General features: G+C 38.5%; 1 protein-coding gene across 1 annotated transcript in view; it reads right to left on the bottom strand.

Moving 5' to 3' along the window:
- The window catches only part of Wnk (Wnk kinase), an 834,378-nt gene that overhangs the window by 160,459 nt on the left and 656,031 nt on the right, over positions 1 to 17,888 (bottom strand). The window contains exons 22-23 of the mRNA XM_068226022.1: positions 6,747 to 6,933; positions 4,816 to 4,962 (exon numbers count right to left, since the gene is read on the bottom strand). Coding sequence (XP_068082123.1) covers positions 4,816 to 4,962; positions 6,747 to 6,933 — 334 coding nt within the window. The remainder of the gene's footprint in view (positions 1 to 4,815; positions 4,963 to 6,746; positions 6,934 to 17,888) is intronic.

Raw genomic sequence — 17,888 nt, 5'->3', positions numbered from 1 at the left:
TGCATCCAGCTATGAGGCCCAAACGTCCACGTCCAATGCGGGATGATCACCTGATCGTGTTCCATGACATTGTCACAAACAATGTCAAGCTCTTATTGCAATGGCGGCATTGGGAGGTCTTGGAAAACCGTCCATACTCACCAGACACGAGTCCCTGTGACTTCAACCTGTTTCCGAAGTTGAAAGAACAGCACCGAGGCTGCTGATTTCCTGACATGGCATCTGTACTCCGCGCAGTAGGGCGTTCCATCGTTGTCATCAACAGAGAAAGCCTTGCCAATGGTCCCCAATGGCTTCCCAACATTTGGCAAAAGGTGACTACATTGAAGGAATGGAATGCAACTGTACTCGTTAGTCCATTAAATATTGTGTTCTATCAATATTGCCATTACTTTATTTAGAGTCCTCATATATTGCAGAGATGGGAAAGATACTTCAAGCAGTTTTACAATATATGAATCACCCCTGTACAAGAGGGAAAAGTCCAAGTATCAGTTTCACTGAAAACAGAAGGTAAATGAAATGAGATGTCCATGGCAGGGACTAAGTGGGCCACTAGAAGGGATGAGACAAGGCAGAGCAGCTGGAATTGATGAGATTGTTACAGAGATGAGCAGGAGCGATTGGTCTACAGTTGTTGTACAGATTCTTCTGAGTGATGTGGAGAGAAAAGACTGTTCCAAAGCAGTACACAAAAGGGGATCACTATACCAACCTTTAAGAAAGGAGACAGAAAATGGTGTGAAAACTACAGAGGAATGAGACTGATCTCTCATTCAGCTAAGATCCTCAAAATAATCTTGGACAAACAAATATGAGACAGATTAGAGAGAAAACTTGCAGAACACCAGTATGGATTCAGAAGAGACAGGTCTACATTTGACCAAATATTTACATAACGTCAAATGATGAAAAAGTATTGGGAATATGAAAAGGAGATTGTAATGGTTGTTCTGGATTTAGAAAAGGCCTATGGCAGTGTCCCAAGACATTTGGTATGGAAAACATTGACCAGGGTAGAGAATGGGGATGAAACAATGCAGATGGTAATAGCATTATATCAAAACTGTGAAAGCTGAGTCAAAACCTAAGCAGGTCAAACTGAATGGTTCAGAGATGAGACAAGCTTACTCTTCACTATCATTATGGATAGAATTCTACGTCATAACAGTGAGAAGATGATGGCAGAGCAGGTAAAATCTATGCTATTTGCTAACAACATTGTAATTTGGGGAGATAATAGTTTAATAGCTCGGTAAATAGCTTGCTCTAGCTGTCTCTCAGCAAATGCCATCCTTCTGGAACTGTAATTCAGAGCTAAATCATCTACATACAGTGATGGAATGACTGCAGGCCTTGCAGTGGCAACTATGCCCTTAATGGCGATTGCAAACAGCATGACACTGTGTACAGTTCCCTGTGGTACTCTATTTTTGTGAACGTAATATTGAGAAAAAGCATTCCCTATTCAGATTCAAAAGAGCCAGAGGGACATGAAGTTCTCAATAAACGTAGTAAAATTAGCCTGAAATTGCCACTGGTGTAGTGTGGAAATTATCCCATACCGCCAGGCAGTGTCGTAAACTTTTCCCAGATCAATAAGCACAGCAACTGTGTGTTCCTTCCGGAGAAAGGCGTCCTCAATGGTGCTCTCCAGTTTGACCAGATGATAGAAAACCACACTGGTAGTTAGTCAAGAGACCCTTCCCTTGCATGACCCACACAAGTTGCAGGTTCACCGTCCTCTCAAATAGCTCACAGAGGCCATTCGTGAAGCATTTTGACCTATAACCATCCACAAGCTTTGGATCTTTACCTAGCTTGGGAATTGGTCTTTGAGATGGCAAAACTCCCTCACTCCATATTCTCTATAATAGGGGCGAGGATATCCTTGAGACATCGGTCACTCAAATGTTTTGAGCATTTGATTGTGGATTTTGTCCAGTCCAGAAGTGTCCCTGCATAGTGCGAGTGCATTCTGCAACTCCCGCTCTGTAAAAGGCATGTTGTAAACAATAGAGGCAAATGACAGGTGATAAGCCTCTGCCTCATGCTCGATAGGCAGAAATGCAGGGTCTTATCTCCTACAGCTAGACGTATCAACGTATTGTCCTCCACTTTAACAAGCAGGGCCTAGCCTGTGTACATAATTTACACATTAGTCAGTAAAAGATAGAGATACCATGGGCTCCATATTACTGGGAGTCAGACATTATATTACAATAAGTTGAAAATGACCTCGCTATCAACATTAGTCACTACTGACTGGGATCCATAATCAAAATCACATTCACAACAATATTTTTACCTGCTTTACATGACCTACTAACTAGATCCCTAAACACTATGTATGGTTCAAGATATTCTGATATTGACTGTTCTCATATGATGGGAATTTGGTTTATTATATGAGACACTTCATTTTCTAAATCACCTTTCATTATGCTTCTTGGACTAAAGAGTTATTCCACATAATTTTGCAATTCTGCTTAAAGAAAAATAGTTTCACATTTTCAGCCAAATTTGTGAACTTTGGAAAAATTTCAAATCTGCAAAAAACAGATGCCTCTAGTAATAAAGATGATGATGCCATGAGCAGAATAGAACCTGTAATTAGGCCTTTCGTTCCAGGTACGTGCTTGTAATGATACATAGCAATGAACAAGTGTAACCAATGTAGTTCAGAACATTTCATTTATTGGTTTAAAAGAAAAAGTATCTTCATTCATACTAGTGAGCATGAGATTCAACTACAGTATAAATTTATATTTTTTGCATTAGATATTTTCATTTCCATAGTTTCATCAACATTTCCCTCTTTTGTTTCTGGCCTTGTTCTGTTTACATGCAGGGTAATGTAAACACACACAGTTTCTTAAAATACTCTATGAGTATTGTCATGTTCAAATTTTATTCTGTAAAAGCTATAAGTACTTAGCCCACCAAGCACAAGCTATTGTATTTCTGCTTGTAGATTGGCTACCCCTGCAAGTACCGGTACCTCTGATATTTCATGTTCTATGAATAGCTGAGGAAGCACAATTATCAAATAAGCAATGTAACTTTAAATCATTTCAGTCTGTCAAAAAAGCTTTAAAGTTACATTAACTAAGTCAACATTGAAAAGTATGGCCTCCTTCTTAACATATTTAATAAGCAGGATGGGTTATCTAGAGTTGAATACTCCAAATGAAAATATATTTCAGACTGTGAAAATTAGAAAATCTTATGTTAAAAATATAAATTTATATTGCCTGCGTGAAGTCTCATGAGTATAAAATAAATTCTAATTATTTACCTAAAAGAAAGTCATGTTACTACTAAGTGAAAAACATTTGGCTAATTTCTCAAAGTATTTCAGGAATACAATCGGCACATACTTTGTAAATCAAAAATAGTTAAAAATCAATGACTTCAGAGGTTTGGTTTCCACAAGGGTAATAATGGTTTACAGTCATGTATACAACACAAAGTACTGTACACTAATCACAACAATTTCAAATCAAGAATAGACAGATATGAGGTGTGGCTATTAATAAACTGGACTGCTCTTCTGCCTTCTACAGGTGTTGTGGGAAAGGGAATTGAGAGAGGAAGCTGTTGACCTTGAAGCTACAGGAATGCAGTGCAGTTGGTTTTTTTTTTTTTTTTTTTTTTTTTTTTTTTTTTTTTGCTAGGGGCTTTACGTCGCACCAACACAGATAGGTCTTATGGCAACGATGGGATAGGAAAGGCCTAGGAGTTGGAAGGAAGTGGCCATGGCCTTAATTAAGGTACAGCCCCAGCATTTGCCTGGTGTGAAAATGGGAAACCACGGAAAACCATCTTCAGGGCTGCCGATAGTGGGATTCGAACCTACTATCTCCCGGATGCAAGCTCACAGCCGCGCGCCTCTACGCGCACGGCCAACTCGCCCGGTACAGTTGGTTTCATCCAGCTGTCTTTGTACATCTGATTTTGAGCTCAGTTTGAAGTGAATGCTCTCTCGCCCACTTGCCATAAATCAGGCCTAATTTAAAGATCAAGCAGCGTGTGAATTTGAAATTCCTTGTGAAATTTTTAAAAAAGCTCTGGAAGAGATGGAAGATGATAAGCATCTGGGTCATCCAATCACATAAAAAACTGTCAGAAAATTAGTGAAACTGTGTATGTAGATTGACAACTGAGTATCAAGATAATAGCAGATATGGTGAACACTTGATAGAAACGGCAACATAAATTTGGTTGACAAATTGAACAAGAGAAAAGTGTGTTCGAAGCTGGTCCCCTGAAATCCCACCTGAAAAAAAAAAAAAAAAAACGGACAACAGGAAAGCAATTAACTGCTTTAACATAAGGCAACACATCTGATTGTAGCCAGACATTCAGGAAAAAATTATAACATGTGATGAAACATGGATCTTCTAATATGATCCTGAAATAAAGAGGCAATCCATGCACTGGAAGAGTCCTGGCTCGCCAAGAACGAAAAAAGCAAGTATTGTTATGATTGAAAGAGTGCCTTAGGTTCAAACCATTAACCAACACTATTAGACTGAAGCTTTTCTCTTCCCCAAGGTGAAGTGAGTTGAAGGGAACTCATTTTCAGTCTGTGAGGAAGTTAAAACCATAAACAGCAAACTGCATGGGTTGACAGTTAACAACTTTTGGCATTATGAATAGTGGAAAAATTATATGCAGTGGTGTATATACAGAGAAGAATACCATGAGTATGGTTATGTGAAGTTGTAAGATTCTTGCAATAAATCGTATTTATGATACCAGTTCCGTTTATCAATAACTGCACCTTATATATCCTTTCAGGAATACACTTACATTTTGATTTCCTGGTAGGGAGGTTGCAACAGGCTGAAGAGGTGGTAATATTTCTCCTGTACACTGCAATAATGGTTCAGATGCAGCCGAAATTGAAACAACAGTGGGCATTGTTCCATGAATAGTACTCTGAGGAGATAGCGGGCCCTATAAAATAAACAACAAATTTATTTTAAACATTTTTACACATTCATAATTTCATGTAACAATTGTTAACCAATTACAATTAATGCTATGCATTTAACATCACTATAACTGCCTATAGGGGCTGCTTGGCCAAGGCGGTAAAGGTGTGCTCAGTTTGCCCGGAAGGACGTGGGTTGGAATCCCCATCAGGAAGTCGTAAAAATTTTAAGAAACAAGATTTCCACTTCTGGAGGTGCGCATGGCCCTGAGGTTCACTCAACCTACACCAAAAATGAGTACCAGGTTAATTCCTGGGGACAAAGGCGGCCGGGCGTAGAGCTAACCACTCTACTGCATCAAGTTCCGAGGTTACAGATAGTGGAAGCCTTTACCTTCCACCCCTCCAAGGACCTTCATGGCCTGTACGGAGATTAATTTTCTTTGCTTTTGCTTTGCTATAACTGCCTATAGTCTTGGACTCACTGAATGGTAGAAATTTTACCCTGAAAATTGTCTTCAGTATGCCAGAAAAATTACTCTCAATATTTAAATATTAACAATGAATGATACAGACTTCACTACTGTATTTGATGGTAGACAAATTACCTTGTTGGACTGCTTTCAACCAAATTACCACAAGGAGTAGGCCAGTAAACTCTTCAAATAAATTTAATTGGCAATAACACAAATATTTTCAGTAGGCTTGCTCAGCTGGATGCGACAATATGCAATGAACTCGAAGAACTGAACAACTCTGGCAGGAAGTCGGGCAGAAAGGAAGCCATGTTTAGCAAAACTGCTTCTCCACCTCCTTCCCAGCATGTTCTTTTTTTTCTTATTTCCTTCTTTCTTTCTTTCTTTCTTTCTTTCTTTCTTTCTTTCTTTCTTTCTTTCAGAGTTTTTCACAACAATGGGAATAGAAAGGGCTATGATTGGGATGGAAGCAGCAGTGCCTTAATTAAAGCTGCAACTTTTAGTTCTGTAGATACTTGAAGGCTCTTCCTAGACTCAAGGACTCCGCACAGGATGTTCATGTCCATTTAGCAGACAAGTACATTTACGTTCAACTTTAGTCCTCTCCTTGTTTGCTGCCACTTCTCTTCTAGCACAGTCTGATGCTATTCCTGTGAGATGTTAAACACCTTTCGAGTGAGTCAACTTTAAGCAACTAAATATTTCCCCCCCCTCTCTCTTGTTAGTTGCTTTACGTCGCACCGACACAGATAGGTCTTATGGCGATGAAGCAACTAAAGAAAGATAATGGGAAATGATGTTTACTACAGACTTAATGATATGCATTATTTCTATTACACTAATATTAAGGGAGATATTATCAAGTTATTTGGTTTCTTTATTTTTTTTAATTCAGGCCTTCCTTTCAACCCTTTTAATAAGAACTGCTGAAGGAGTAGCCAAGATTCTAATTGCTCTTACCCTTAACTATACACTGAGCCATTTTTTCTGTAATGGTGCAACGGACACACACAAATTAAACAGAATCCAACACTGACAATTTTTTTGTCCTCTGAGATATAGAAACCAAGTACCTATCAAAGTAAATATAAAAAAAGTACAAACAGAGACTGTTTTGTATACTGAGATACTATTTGAAGAAAGCAGTGATATTTATGATTCTCTAAAAAGAAAATCCACCATCCAGTAAAATATGTGATACTGCTGCTTTCTTTTTTCTTTTTTTCTTCTTTTTTTTTTTTTGCAAGGCATACATTCACAAAATATCTTTTCCACTGGCTATCATTCAAGAGACATAAAAACTTTTACATCTTAAGCATAGTCCTACTTACCAAAACTTGGCCTCCAGGCATTGAAATTGAAGCTAACTTCTGTTGTAATGTCTGCATGTATGCATCATAGCTATGCTGCAACTGAGGAGTTGCAGGATGAGATGGAGGAGTTCCGATTGTCAGCTCAGATGGCTGAGAAGTTAACTGAGCCAATTTCTGTTGAAGATCAGCAATCGTCTGAGGACCACTGGAGAAAAGAGTAAATAAATTATGGGTATATCTGAAAACGTAACACTTCCATGGATTTCATCAAGTGCTTCATTAGGAACTAAACCAGTTATTCAACAACGAAATAAAATAAAATAATACCCAAAGTGCATAAACTCTTAAAACAGACATTTTACTGAATTAAATCATGTCATGTTTTAGAAACCATCAGGTAAATCAATTACTACTCTTAAACATTGATTGAACCACTGGAACTTGTGTCACAAAGAATGTTTTATCCAGGACCTGAATTTTCATAAGTTATGAAAATGCATTATGTACAATATATAATTAACCACTTTAACCCTTTGGAATATGTGATATGCTGATTTCAAAGATGCCAATGGTACAGACTTATGTAACTGGATGTACGATTATCGTTTTTTAAAGATACCTAACGTCTAGGTCATCGGCCCTTTACATAAGAATTGTCACGTTCTCTATTATAGCCAACTGTGGTAATAAAACAAATAAAACACAAATAACTTCAGGAAACACTACCTACTTTATGCATGAATTATTTGTGCAAAACTAACTACTTTTCTGCTTTCATACCCGTGTACTCTTTAGCATGTCAAAATTTAAAGTTTTGAATAAGACTGTGGTCTTATCAATGAGCATTTATGAAATAGGGTAGTAAATCTAGCAACAGTGATGAAGAAAAGAGCCCACTGATATACCGTATGTGTGTGTGTGTGTGTGTGTGTGTGTGTGTGTGTGTGTGTAACCAGAGCCTCACAGTCAAAATAATACACCCCCTAAGTTTATATGGTGAAAAGCCCACAAATAATGTGTAATTACCTGATATTCAAGACACTTTATATATGTTGTTATAACCTTTTACCTTAAATATACATACTTAATGCAGAAAGAGGACACCGTAAACATAAACATGATTGTACAGGTATTGATCTACTGTATGTTCATCACATTCACCTGTGCACCTATGATGTGGTTGTGGCCAACGAAACCAAGCCATAGTATTAGTGTGTCCACGAAGCTACTAGAAGAGAGTTGGATTTCCTGCAAGCTTGCAATGGGTAAACACACTACAGTAAACGAACTAGAACTGGTACTAGCCATTTCAAAGCAGGAAAATCATTGAGGGAAACTGCAAAAATAGTGAATAGAAGTCATTCTACTATTAAACATATTGTAGAAAGATATAAAAAAAGACAATACAGTCTTAAGGAAAATAAAAGAGCACAAAACGGCATATTTACACAAAGAGAAGAAATGTGGATAGTGAAGCAAATTTAAAAAAAAAAAAAAAAAAAAAAAAAAAAAAAAAAGAATCCAAAAGTAAGTGCAGCAGAACTGACAACAGAAGTTGAGAAGTGTTGTCACAAGTCAGTTAATATGAAAACAGTACGAAGGGTTCTCAGGAAAAATAAATATAATGGGAGAATGGCCAGACGAAAGCCCCTCATTGTAGAGAGGAACGAGAAGAAACATTGGGAGTTTTTGCATCAGCATATACTGATGCGGCCGTGGCCTTAATTAAGGTACAGCCCCAGCATTTGCCTGGTGTGAAAATGGGAAACCACAGAAAACCACCTTCAGGGCTGCTGACAGTGGGGTTCGAACCCACTATCTCCCTGATGCAAGCTCACAGCTGCGCGCCCCTAACCGCATGGCCATCTTGCCTGATAATTCAGGTTTCACTGTACTTCCACTGCTAACAATAATTCATTAACAGTCTTCGTATAGCTCCAAATCTGATGGTGATACTGATTACAATTATGAAGAAGGCAGAAAAATGGTTATTAATACCAGCTAATACTGAGGACTTCAATTCCAAAATTTTTTTTTTTTTCTTTTCTATAATCGATTGACTGTTATGTGTTCACAATTTCAAGAATTAAAGGAAGGTCCAACTATTCAGTACAAATTATTATCTGATGTAAGTTACATTAAATACATCACAGGACTGGTTTTGACCCTTTAAGGGTCATCCTCAGACATTGACAATTTGTATACAATAGTAGGAACACTTTAAAAACTATGGTATATATAATAAATTTACAGAACAACAATGTGATTTACTCAGTAATAACCACTAGAATTTGTTGATTCTAAAGTTCACTTGTTAATCTTGCGTGAAGTTTGACATAACTATTTTTGCTATAAACAAATAATCTAAGATTATTCAGTCCTATGGTAAACAACACATACAAATCTGATGGCGATACTGATTACAATTGTGAAGATGGTGGAAAAATTATTATTAATTCCAGCTAGTATTGTTTTTTAAACAAGACAGGCCTTCCTTTAATTCTTATAATTGCAAATATTTGTCAATACAGATCATAATGAAGTTCATATCTTACAAAGTTAAGTGTTCTACTATTGTTGTTATTTAAATATGTGCTGTAACTCATGGACTACTGAGTAGTCTACTAGGTTAATGATATTTAAAAGTGTAGGGTAGCTCAGCTTTAAAAAAAAAAACTGCCACTGGTTGCTTTTGGTCTCTATCACAAGACTGTGCCAATAGCTCTTTGTGCTCAGAGCTCAAAGGTCAGTCCTCTTGCTACACCAGTTGTAAGACAGCTCTGAGTCGATGTGGACACTGTGAATAATGGCTGCTTGGTTATTATTAATAATAAACATCAATTCCCCTTTTCCAGCTGACACTGGCTGGAGCAAATATGGTTCCTCTCCACTTCCTCCTGTCTCTCCACCATTCCTCATCCAATACTGTGTTCCAGTCCAGGTTCCATTGTCCTATGCTGTTCTTTACAGAGTCCATCCATTGTAATCTTGGTCTCCCTCGTCCTCTCTTCCCCGTTATCTGACTTCCCAGTGCTTGTCTTGGCAGTCTTTCTTCTTCCATCCACTTGACATGTCCAAACCACCTTGATCTGTTCTGTTTCAGTTTGTTATTTAGTTATTGAACATTTAACACTTTTTGTATTTCTTCATTTCTCATTCTATCCCTCCTTGTCTTCTGTACCATACTCCTCAAGAATTTCATTTCAGCTGCCTGTACTCTACTCTCAACTCTCTGAGTCGTCGTCAAGATTTCTGCTGTATATTTAATTATAGGTAAATACTGTAATATCCCTCGTTCATTATTTCTTTAGCTGCCATTACCGGTAGTACATCTTTCTTCCATATTAATTTCTGCATCTGGTAGTAAAAGGCACTCCCCAGTTGTATCCTTCTACTAATTTCCATATCTGTTGTTGTTTGAGTCATCAGTCCATAGACTAGTTTGATGCAGCTCTCCGTGCCAACCTATCCTGTGCTAAACTTTTCATTTCTACGTAACTATTGCATCCTACATCTGATCTAATCTGCTTGTCATATTCATACCTTGGTCTACCCCTACTGTTCTTACCACCTACACTTCCTTCCAAAACCAACTGAACAAGTCCTGGGTGTCTTAAGACGTGTCCTATCATTCTATCTCTTCATTCGTGATTCGATCTATCCATCTCACCTTCAGCATTCTTCTGTAACACCACATTTCAAAAGCTTCTAGTCATTTTCTTTCTGAGCTAGTTATCATCCACGTTTCACTTCCATACAATGCCACGCTCCACACGAAAGTCTTCAAAAACATCTTTCTAATTCCTATATCAATGTTTGAAGTGAGCATATTTCTTTTCTTAAGAAAGCTCTTCCTTGCTTGTGCTAGTCTGCATTTTATGTCCTTCTTACTTCTGCCATCGTTAGTTATTTTACTACCCAAGTAATCATATTCATCTACTTCCTTTAGGATTTCATTTCCTAATCTAATATTTCCTGCATCACCTGCCTTCGTTCGACTGCACTCCATTACTTTTGTTTTGGTCTTATTTATTTTCATCTTGTACTCCTTACCCAAGACTTCATCCATACCATTCAGCATCTTCTCAAGACCTTCTGCAGTCTCAGATAAAATTACAATATCATTGGCAAATCTCGAGGTTTTGATTTCCTCTCCTTGGATTGTGATTCCCTTTCCAGAATCCTCTTTGATTTCCTTTACTGCCTGTTCTATGTATACATTGAAAAGGAGGGGGGACAAACTGCAGCCTTGCCTCACTCCTTTCTGGATTGCTGCTGCTTTTTCAAAGCCCTCGATTCTTATCACTGCAGACTGATTTTTATACAGATTGTAGGTAATTCTTCGTTCTCGGTATCTGATCCCTATCATCTTCAGAATCATCTTCTTGGTCCAATCAACATTATCAAATGCCTTTTCTAGATCTACGAATGCCATGTAAGTGGGCTTGTCCTTCTTGATTCGATCCTCTAAGATCAGACATAAAGTTAGGATTGCTTCACATGTTTCTACATTTCTTCTGAAGCCAAATTGGTCTTCTCCCAACTCAGCTTCAACTTGTTTTTCCATTCTTCTGTAAATAATACATGTTAAAATTTTGCAGGCATGAGATACTAAACTAATGGTGCGGTAGTTTTCACACCTGTCAGCACCAGCTTTCTTGAGAATTCTGCCGGAAATTGGATGGGACTTCTCCTGTCTTATACATCTTACATACTAAATGGAATAACCTTGCCATGCTGGTTTCTCCTAAGGCAGGCAGTAATTCAGAGGGAATGTCATCCATACCAGGTGCCTTGTTCCTATTTAGGTCACTCACAGCTCTGTCAAACTCTGACCTCAAAATTGGGTCTCCCATTTCATCAGCATCAACAGCCTCTTCATGTTCCAGAACCAAATTATCTACATCTTTACCTTGATACAGCTGTTGGATATGTTCCTGCCATCTTTCTGCTTTGTCTTCTTTCCCCAGAAGTGGCTTTCCATCCGAGCTCTTAATATTCACACACCTAGATTTCCTTTCTTCAAAGGTTTCCTTGATTTTCCTGTATGTAACATCTACCTTTCCCAGGACCATACAACCTTCGACATCCTTGCACTTCTCCTTCAGCCATTCTTCCTTAGCTACCTTGCACTTTCTATCCACTTGATTCTTTAATCGCCTGTATTCTTTTCTGCCCTCTTCATTTCTAGCATTCTTGTATTTTCGTCGTTCATCAATCAGGTCTAGTATCTCCTCAGTTATCCACTGATTCTTAGTTGATCATTTCTTCCTTCCTAACATTTCTTCACCAGCCCTACTGACTTCATTTTTCATGACTATCCACTCTTCCTCTATTGTGTTTCCTTCAACCTTTTCATTTAGCCCTTTTGCAACATGTTCCTTGAAACAATCCCTCACACTCTTTTCTTTCAACTTGTCTAGATCCCATCTTTTTGCATTCTTTCCTTTCTTCAATTTCTTCAACTTCAGATGGCATTTCATGACCAACAACTTGTGGTCAGAGGCCACGTCTGCTCCTGGGAAAGTTTTGCAATCCAACACCTGGTTTCTGAATCTCCGCCTAATCATAATGAAGTCTATTTGATACCCTCCAGTGTCTCCAGGTCTCATCCACGTATACAGCCGTCGATTGTGGTGTTTGAACCAGGTATTGGCGGGGACTAAGTTATGATCAGTGCAGAATTCAACCAGCCGACTTCCTCTTTCTTTCCTTTGTCCCAATCCGAATTCTCCTACTGTATTACCTTCTCTTCCCTGGCGTACCACTGCATTCCAGTCTTCAGTCAATCATCTAGACTGACGCCCTTGCAACTTCCGAAAGGCTGCTACTGCCATTTCGATGAACCATTCCTTAGTCTGGTCTCTCAACAGATACCCATCCGATATGGTTGCACCTGCGGCTCGGCTATCTGCTTCATTGGGATACGCAAGCCTCCCCACCGCGGCAAGGTCAAATGATTCACATATCTAGTCTTCCATTTTCTGTCAGTTCACTTCCCAAGTATTTGAAGTGTTCTACTATTTCCAGTTTCTTGTCTCTAATTTCAATAGTTCCTTTTGCTTCTTTACTTCCTCTGCACACCACCATTGCCTTGCTCTTCTTCAAGTTGATCCTCAATCCCCATTGCTCAGTCCTTCTATTGAGTACATTCAGCTGCTGTACCTCCCCCTCATCTTCTCCCCAGATCACATAATCATCCACAAACATCATTACATTAATTATTTCCCCTCTATAATCCTCCTTTGCAGACTTTACAATGTCATCCATCACCATTATGAACAACAAATTTGACAATAACCTTCCTTGTTTTAGCCCATTGTCAATTTCAAACCATTCTGTTCTACCTAGTGTTTCATCAATCATCACACAGCTGTAACAGTTATCGTACATTGCTTTTATCATTGTTATAAGTTCCATGCCAATGCCCTGTGTGTCGGGCTTTCCCAGACTTTTGATCTGGGGATGCTGCTGTATGTCTTTTTTAAGTCTATAAAAGTCATTACTATATCCTTCCCATATTCCCAGCTCTTTTCCACGATCTGTCTCAGAATGAAAATGGCTTCCACTGTTGACCTTCCACTGCTGAATCCAAATTGTTCCTCATGGAACTAACTTTCCACCTTTTCTCTAATTCTTCTTTCCAATATCTTGACAAAATGAAAGAGGATGGTGATTCTTTGGTAGTTACTGCACATCATCTCATCTCCTTTTATGAATATTGGTATTCAAAATCCTTGGAGAGAGAGAGAGAGAGAGAGAGAGAGAGAGAGAGAGAGAGAGAGAGAGTTTCTCTCTCTCTCACCCATACACCTTTAGTATTCTATTAGTCCAGTGGAGTCCCACTGGTCCTGTAGCCTTGATCATTTGTATGGTTTCTTCATCTCCATACTTACTTCATAACAACAACCTACAAATGAGTGCAAATATTATCATCATCATCATTATTATTATTTTTAATTATTACTACATATAAATAATTATGCAGAAGTGACCAATAAGTATTTTTGCATTTTGGTTCCATGCACTAAGGAGAATGTACTTTGTATTATTATTATTATTATTATTATTATTATTATTATTATTATTATTATTATTATTATTATCATCATTATTAAGCATGACGTCATGGCCAAAGGCATGTCCAATATATTTCATGCTACTCACTTAAAATACATTTACCTACATAAGAGCTGCTCTTATTATAATTATAGTAATAGCTATTATTATTATTATTATTATTATTATTATTATTATTATTATTAAAATAACATTTGCTTCAATATATCAACCAGTAGCTTTTCTCCTTGACTTTATTATTCTAGGATTGCATTTCTTGAATAAAAGCATTAGGAAGAGAGTTAAGTTTTACATTTGGACATACTGCAGTTATATAATTGCCAATATCAGCTGTGCCAGCTACACTGCTATGCTTTGTCTCTATCCTCTGAACTACTACTTCTTGTTGTCGTTGTTGTGCAACATCTACTCTGAACGTTCGCACCTGTCCTGTGGTGGCCTTTGAGCTTGCCATAACTGGTGTAACTGATGGTCTATTGATGTCCTACTTAGTTAATGTTGTTGTTTAAATGTGTGGCTAAACCAGTGTACTGCATGGTTTAGTGTGTCAGTTCAGTATATATTTTAGATACTAATGCTTTTTTGAGAAAAGGCTCAACTCCTGGAGGATTTTAAAAGCTGAGATAACCCCTCTCCAGGGGTTAAAATATGGTGGGTTCGAGTTCAGGGTTATAAGTGAAGACCTTGATGGTTTACTCACTGAAGGAAGACTTTGGTACTTCGAGTGATGCAAGAGGCAAAACACATTTCTATGTAGTGTAGTATTCCGGTGGAGAGGGTAAAAGAGGAGTCTGTGTTCAACAAAAATGGTGCAGATGACATCACAGATCACAGAAGAATGGTCAACGGCATTTAATGGAAGGATAAAAAGGCAAAATCGTCAAGTTTTCCTTCTTTTTGGATAACACAGAATGTCATCCCAACATTGAACTTCCAACGTACAACTTTCTTGGTTCCCTCCAAACTCTGCAAGTGTTACTCAACCAATGGACCGGAGCATCATTCAGTCATCTCACATCCGAGACATCTTCAGCTCATAAATGCATGCAAAAAATGACAATGAAAATGCATTGAAGCAGTTTGAGATCCTTGAAAGATGTTAGACACTGATAAAATGTTTCTTTACATGTCAAAATAAGGTAGGCCTATGTACACCATTCTATTTTTCTCAGTATGTCCATTATATCCATGTTCGTGGTTTAATTATTTTAGCATAGGCCTACCTTCGTTAACTGGATAACTATCTTTAAAGGAAAAATCTGCGAGTCCCATTCAATTCTGCTGAAGACTGATTTTACTGTATTACATTTACAACCTCACAACAGTGCATATTACAAGGAAAGGAAGAGAGCGAGGAAGGAAGCCAAAATAGCGGCTGGAACTTGGACGGATCTCCCATTATCATGATCCCAACTCCAACAATATGAGTTTCCAGTTCATTGAGGAAATCTTCTTTTTCCTCCACGCTACATCCTGTCTGTGGAGCATACACCTATACTATCTTCAGTAGTTCCTTGTTTACATGTATGTGCATTATTATAATTCTTTCATTTACATACTCAACTTCAGCCATTGGTTCAACATCCAGAAGATCATTGATGAAAATTTTTCAAAATTTATATTTGAAACTGCTCTTTTATCGAATAGCTGCACCCTATATTGCCCATTACATTCACAAATTAATATAATGCTGGGATACCCATAAAAGATTTCTTAGATTTGAGTAATTGTTCAAAATTGATGTTATGCTTTACAAGAAAGTTCAGAGCTATTTTGACCCAATTTACAGAAGATCTAGCTTAAAATGTATGTACTGTTACCACTTTCTTGACCCGATATTTCATGAAACTTAGAAAATTACGTGTGTGTCTTTTGTTCTTCTTAAGAGGTTGCCCAAAAGGCCAAGGTCGGAGGATAGTACGCCATTAAGTTCAGCTACAAAACCGCCCACCAAAAAACAGAAAGAAGGTCATGTCCTTTTCGGAAAGACTAACTTCAATCAAGGTAGCAATAATGCCTAAAACCTTTCCAGATGGGAAAATGAATGAGGAAGACGTGAAGGAACTTTCATCTGCTCTGATAGCGCAAATGAAACCGCTGTCGGACAGATGCCTTCTAGGCTTCCCCAAGTCACCAAGGCTGGAAAGTGGAGCAATGGTACTGATCTGTGCAAATCCAGAAACTAAAAGCTGGCTGGAACAGACAGTGGCCAATTGCAGCCCTTGGAAAGGGGAGAATTTGGAGATGGCAGAAGCCAAGAAGATGCTGAATACTACAAAGGTCATCACCAAGTTTCCTCCTCCATTTGACAAGATGAAGGTTGATGATGTGCTTGTCAGGATACATCAGCACGACACCAAACTTCCGACGAAAGAGTCGAGAGTGTTGAATGTAACGACTACTGATGACACAGCAAGGGCAATTGTTTTGTCCCTTAATGAGAGAGATTTTTAAGAGTACAAGAAGAGAGGCTTAAGGCCAAGCTTGGACTTGAGCAGATCAAATTTCAAGTAATTAAGGGAAAAACAAAACCTAGCGTTGGCAAGGATGATACTGAAAGTTCTACACGCCAACCTACAATATAAAAAATTCAGCTGTTGCCAATTTCGTCAGGAAGTTTAAGTCCGAGGCTATCGATGTGGCTCTTATACAAGAGCCACAGGTAGTTAAGGGCAGAATAGCAAGACTGGCGGAATCTGGAGGTAAGCTAATGTATGATACTACATCGAATATGCCTACAACATTTACTTGTGAGCAGAAAACTAAAATGCCTTCTGTTGCAGGAACATTGTTCAAATGACTTAGTGGTGGCCAAGATAAAACTTGGAAATTGGGAAGGTCCCAGAGAAATAACCATAGGCTCTGCATACTTCCCATATGACTCAACTAATCTTCCCCCATCAGAAGAAGTTGAGAACCTAAATTGCAACCCAAAGAGGAAAGGCGAACACCTAGTCCTTGGAGCAGATGCAAATTCACACCACACGGCATGGGGCAGCACGAACTGCAATGCAAGAGGCAAGTCTTTACTAGAGTTTATTATTGGAACTGAGTTGACGATACTAAACCTAGGAAACAAGCCTACATTTATAAATAAAAATTGTAGGGAGGTAATAGACATTACACTAAGCACTACGCGTATTGCAAACTTTATTAAAGACTGGAAGGTGCTGGAGGAACCACCATTGGCAGACCACCAGCACATCCAATTTGCAATAGATGCGAGACTATGTGGGACTGAGATGTACAGAGACACAAAAAGAACTAACTGGGATAGATACAAAAAGTTCTAGGGAAGAATGTACAAAGAATTTCATATAACTTGAGAGGACAGAAAGAATTGGATGAGACAGTGGAACTATTAGAAGAGGCCATTATAGACTCATTCCATGACAACTGTCCTCTCAATGAAAAGCGGCAGCCCTGAAGATGGTTTTTCGTGGTTTCCCATTTTCACACCAGGCAAATACTGGGGCTGTACCTTAATTAAGGCCACAGCCACTTCCTTCCCACTCCTAGCCCTTTCCTGTCCCATCGTTGCCATAAGTCCTATCTGTGTCAGTGCAACGTAAAGCAACTAGCAAAAAAAAACAAAAAACAAAGGTGGAGGAACAACAAACTAGCCAAAAGGAAAAACGTGGTTATGATATTGTACAGAATATCATCTAGAAATGGCATGTGGGACGTATATCATAGGAAACTCACTGAGTATAACCTAGAGATACGGAAAGCAAAAAGAAAATCTTGGAGACTGTTCTGTGAGAAAGTGGAATCACACACTGAAACAGCAAGGCTCCAGAAGGTTCTGAAAGCAACCCACATAAATCAGGTGGGGACACTGAAGAAACCAGATGGGTCGTTTACTCAGGCGGGGAAGGACACACTGGAGATGCTAATGGCGTGTTACTTTCCTGAGGCTGAGGAGATGACAGAAGAAGAAACGGTTGAAACAGAGACCGGAGCTCGAAGAGCAGACTGGAACTTTGCCAACAGTATAACCATGTAAAATGGGCAATCGACACATTTCACCCTATAAAGGCTCCGGGGCCAGATGAGATACTTCCTATACTCCTACAGGAA

The sequence above is a fragment of the Anabrus simplex genome, chromosome 2, assembly GCF_040414725.1.
Source record: "Anabrus simplex isolate iqAnaSimp1 chromosome 2, ASM4041472v1, whole genome shotgun sequence".
Classification (NCBI taxonomy): Eukaryota; Metazoa; Arthropoda; class Insecta; order Orthoptera; family Tettigoniidae; genus Anabrus; species Anabrus simplex.
This window is presented reverse-complemented; position numbering and strand designations above follow the sequence as displayed.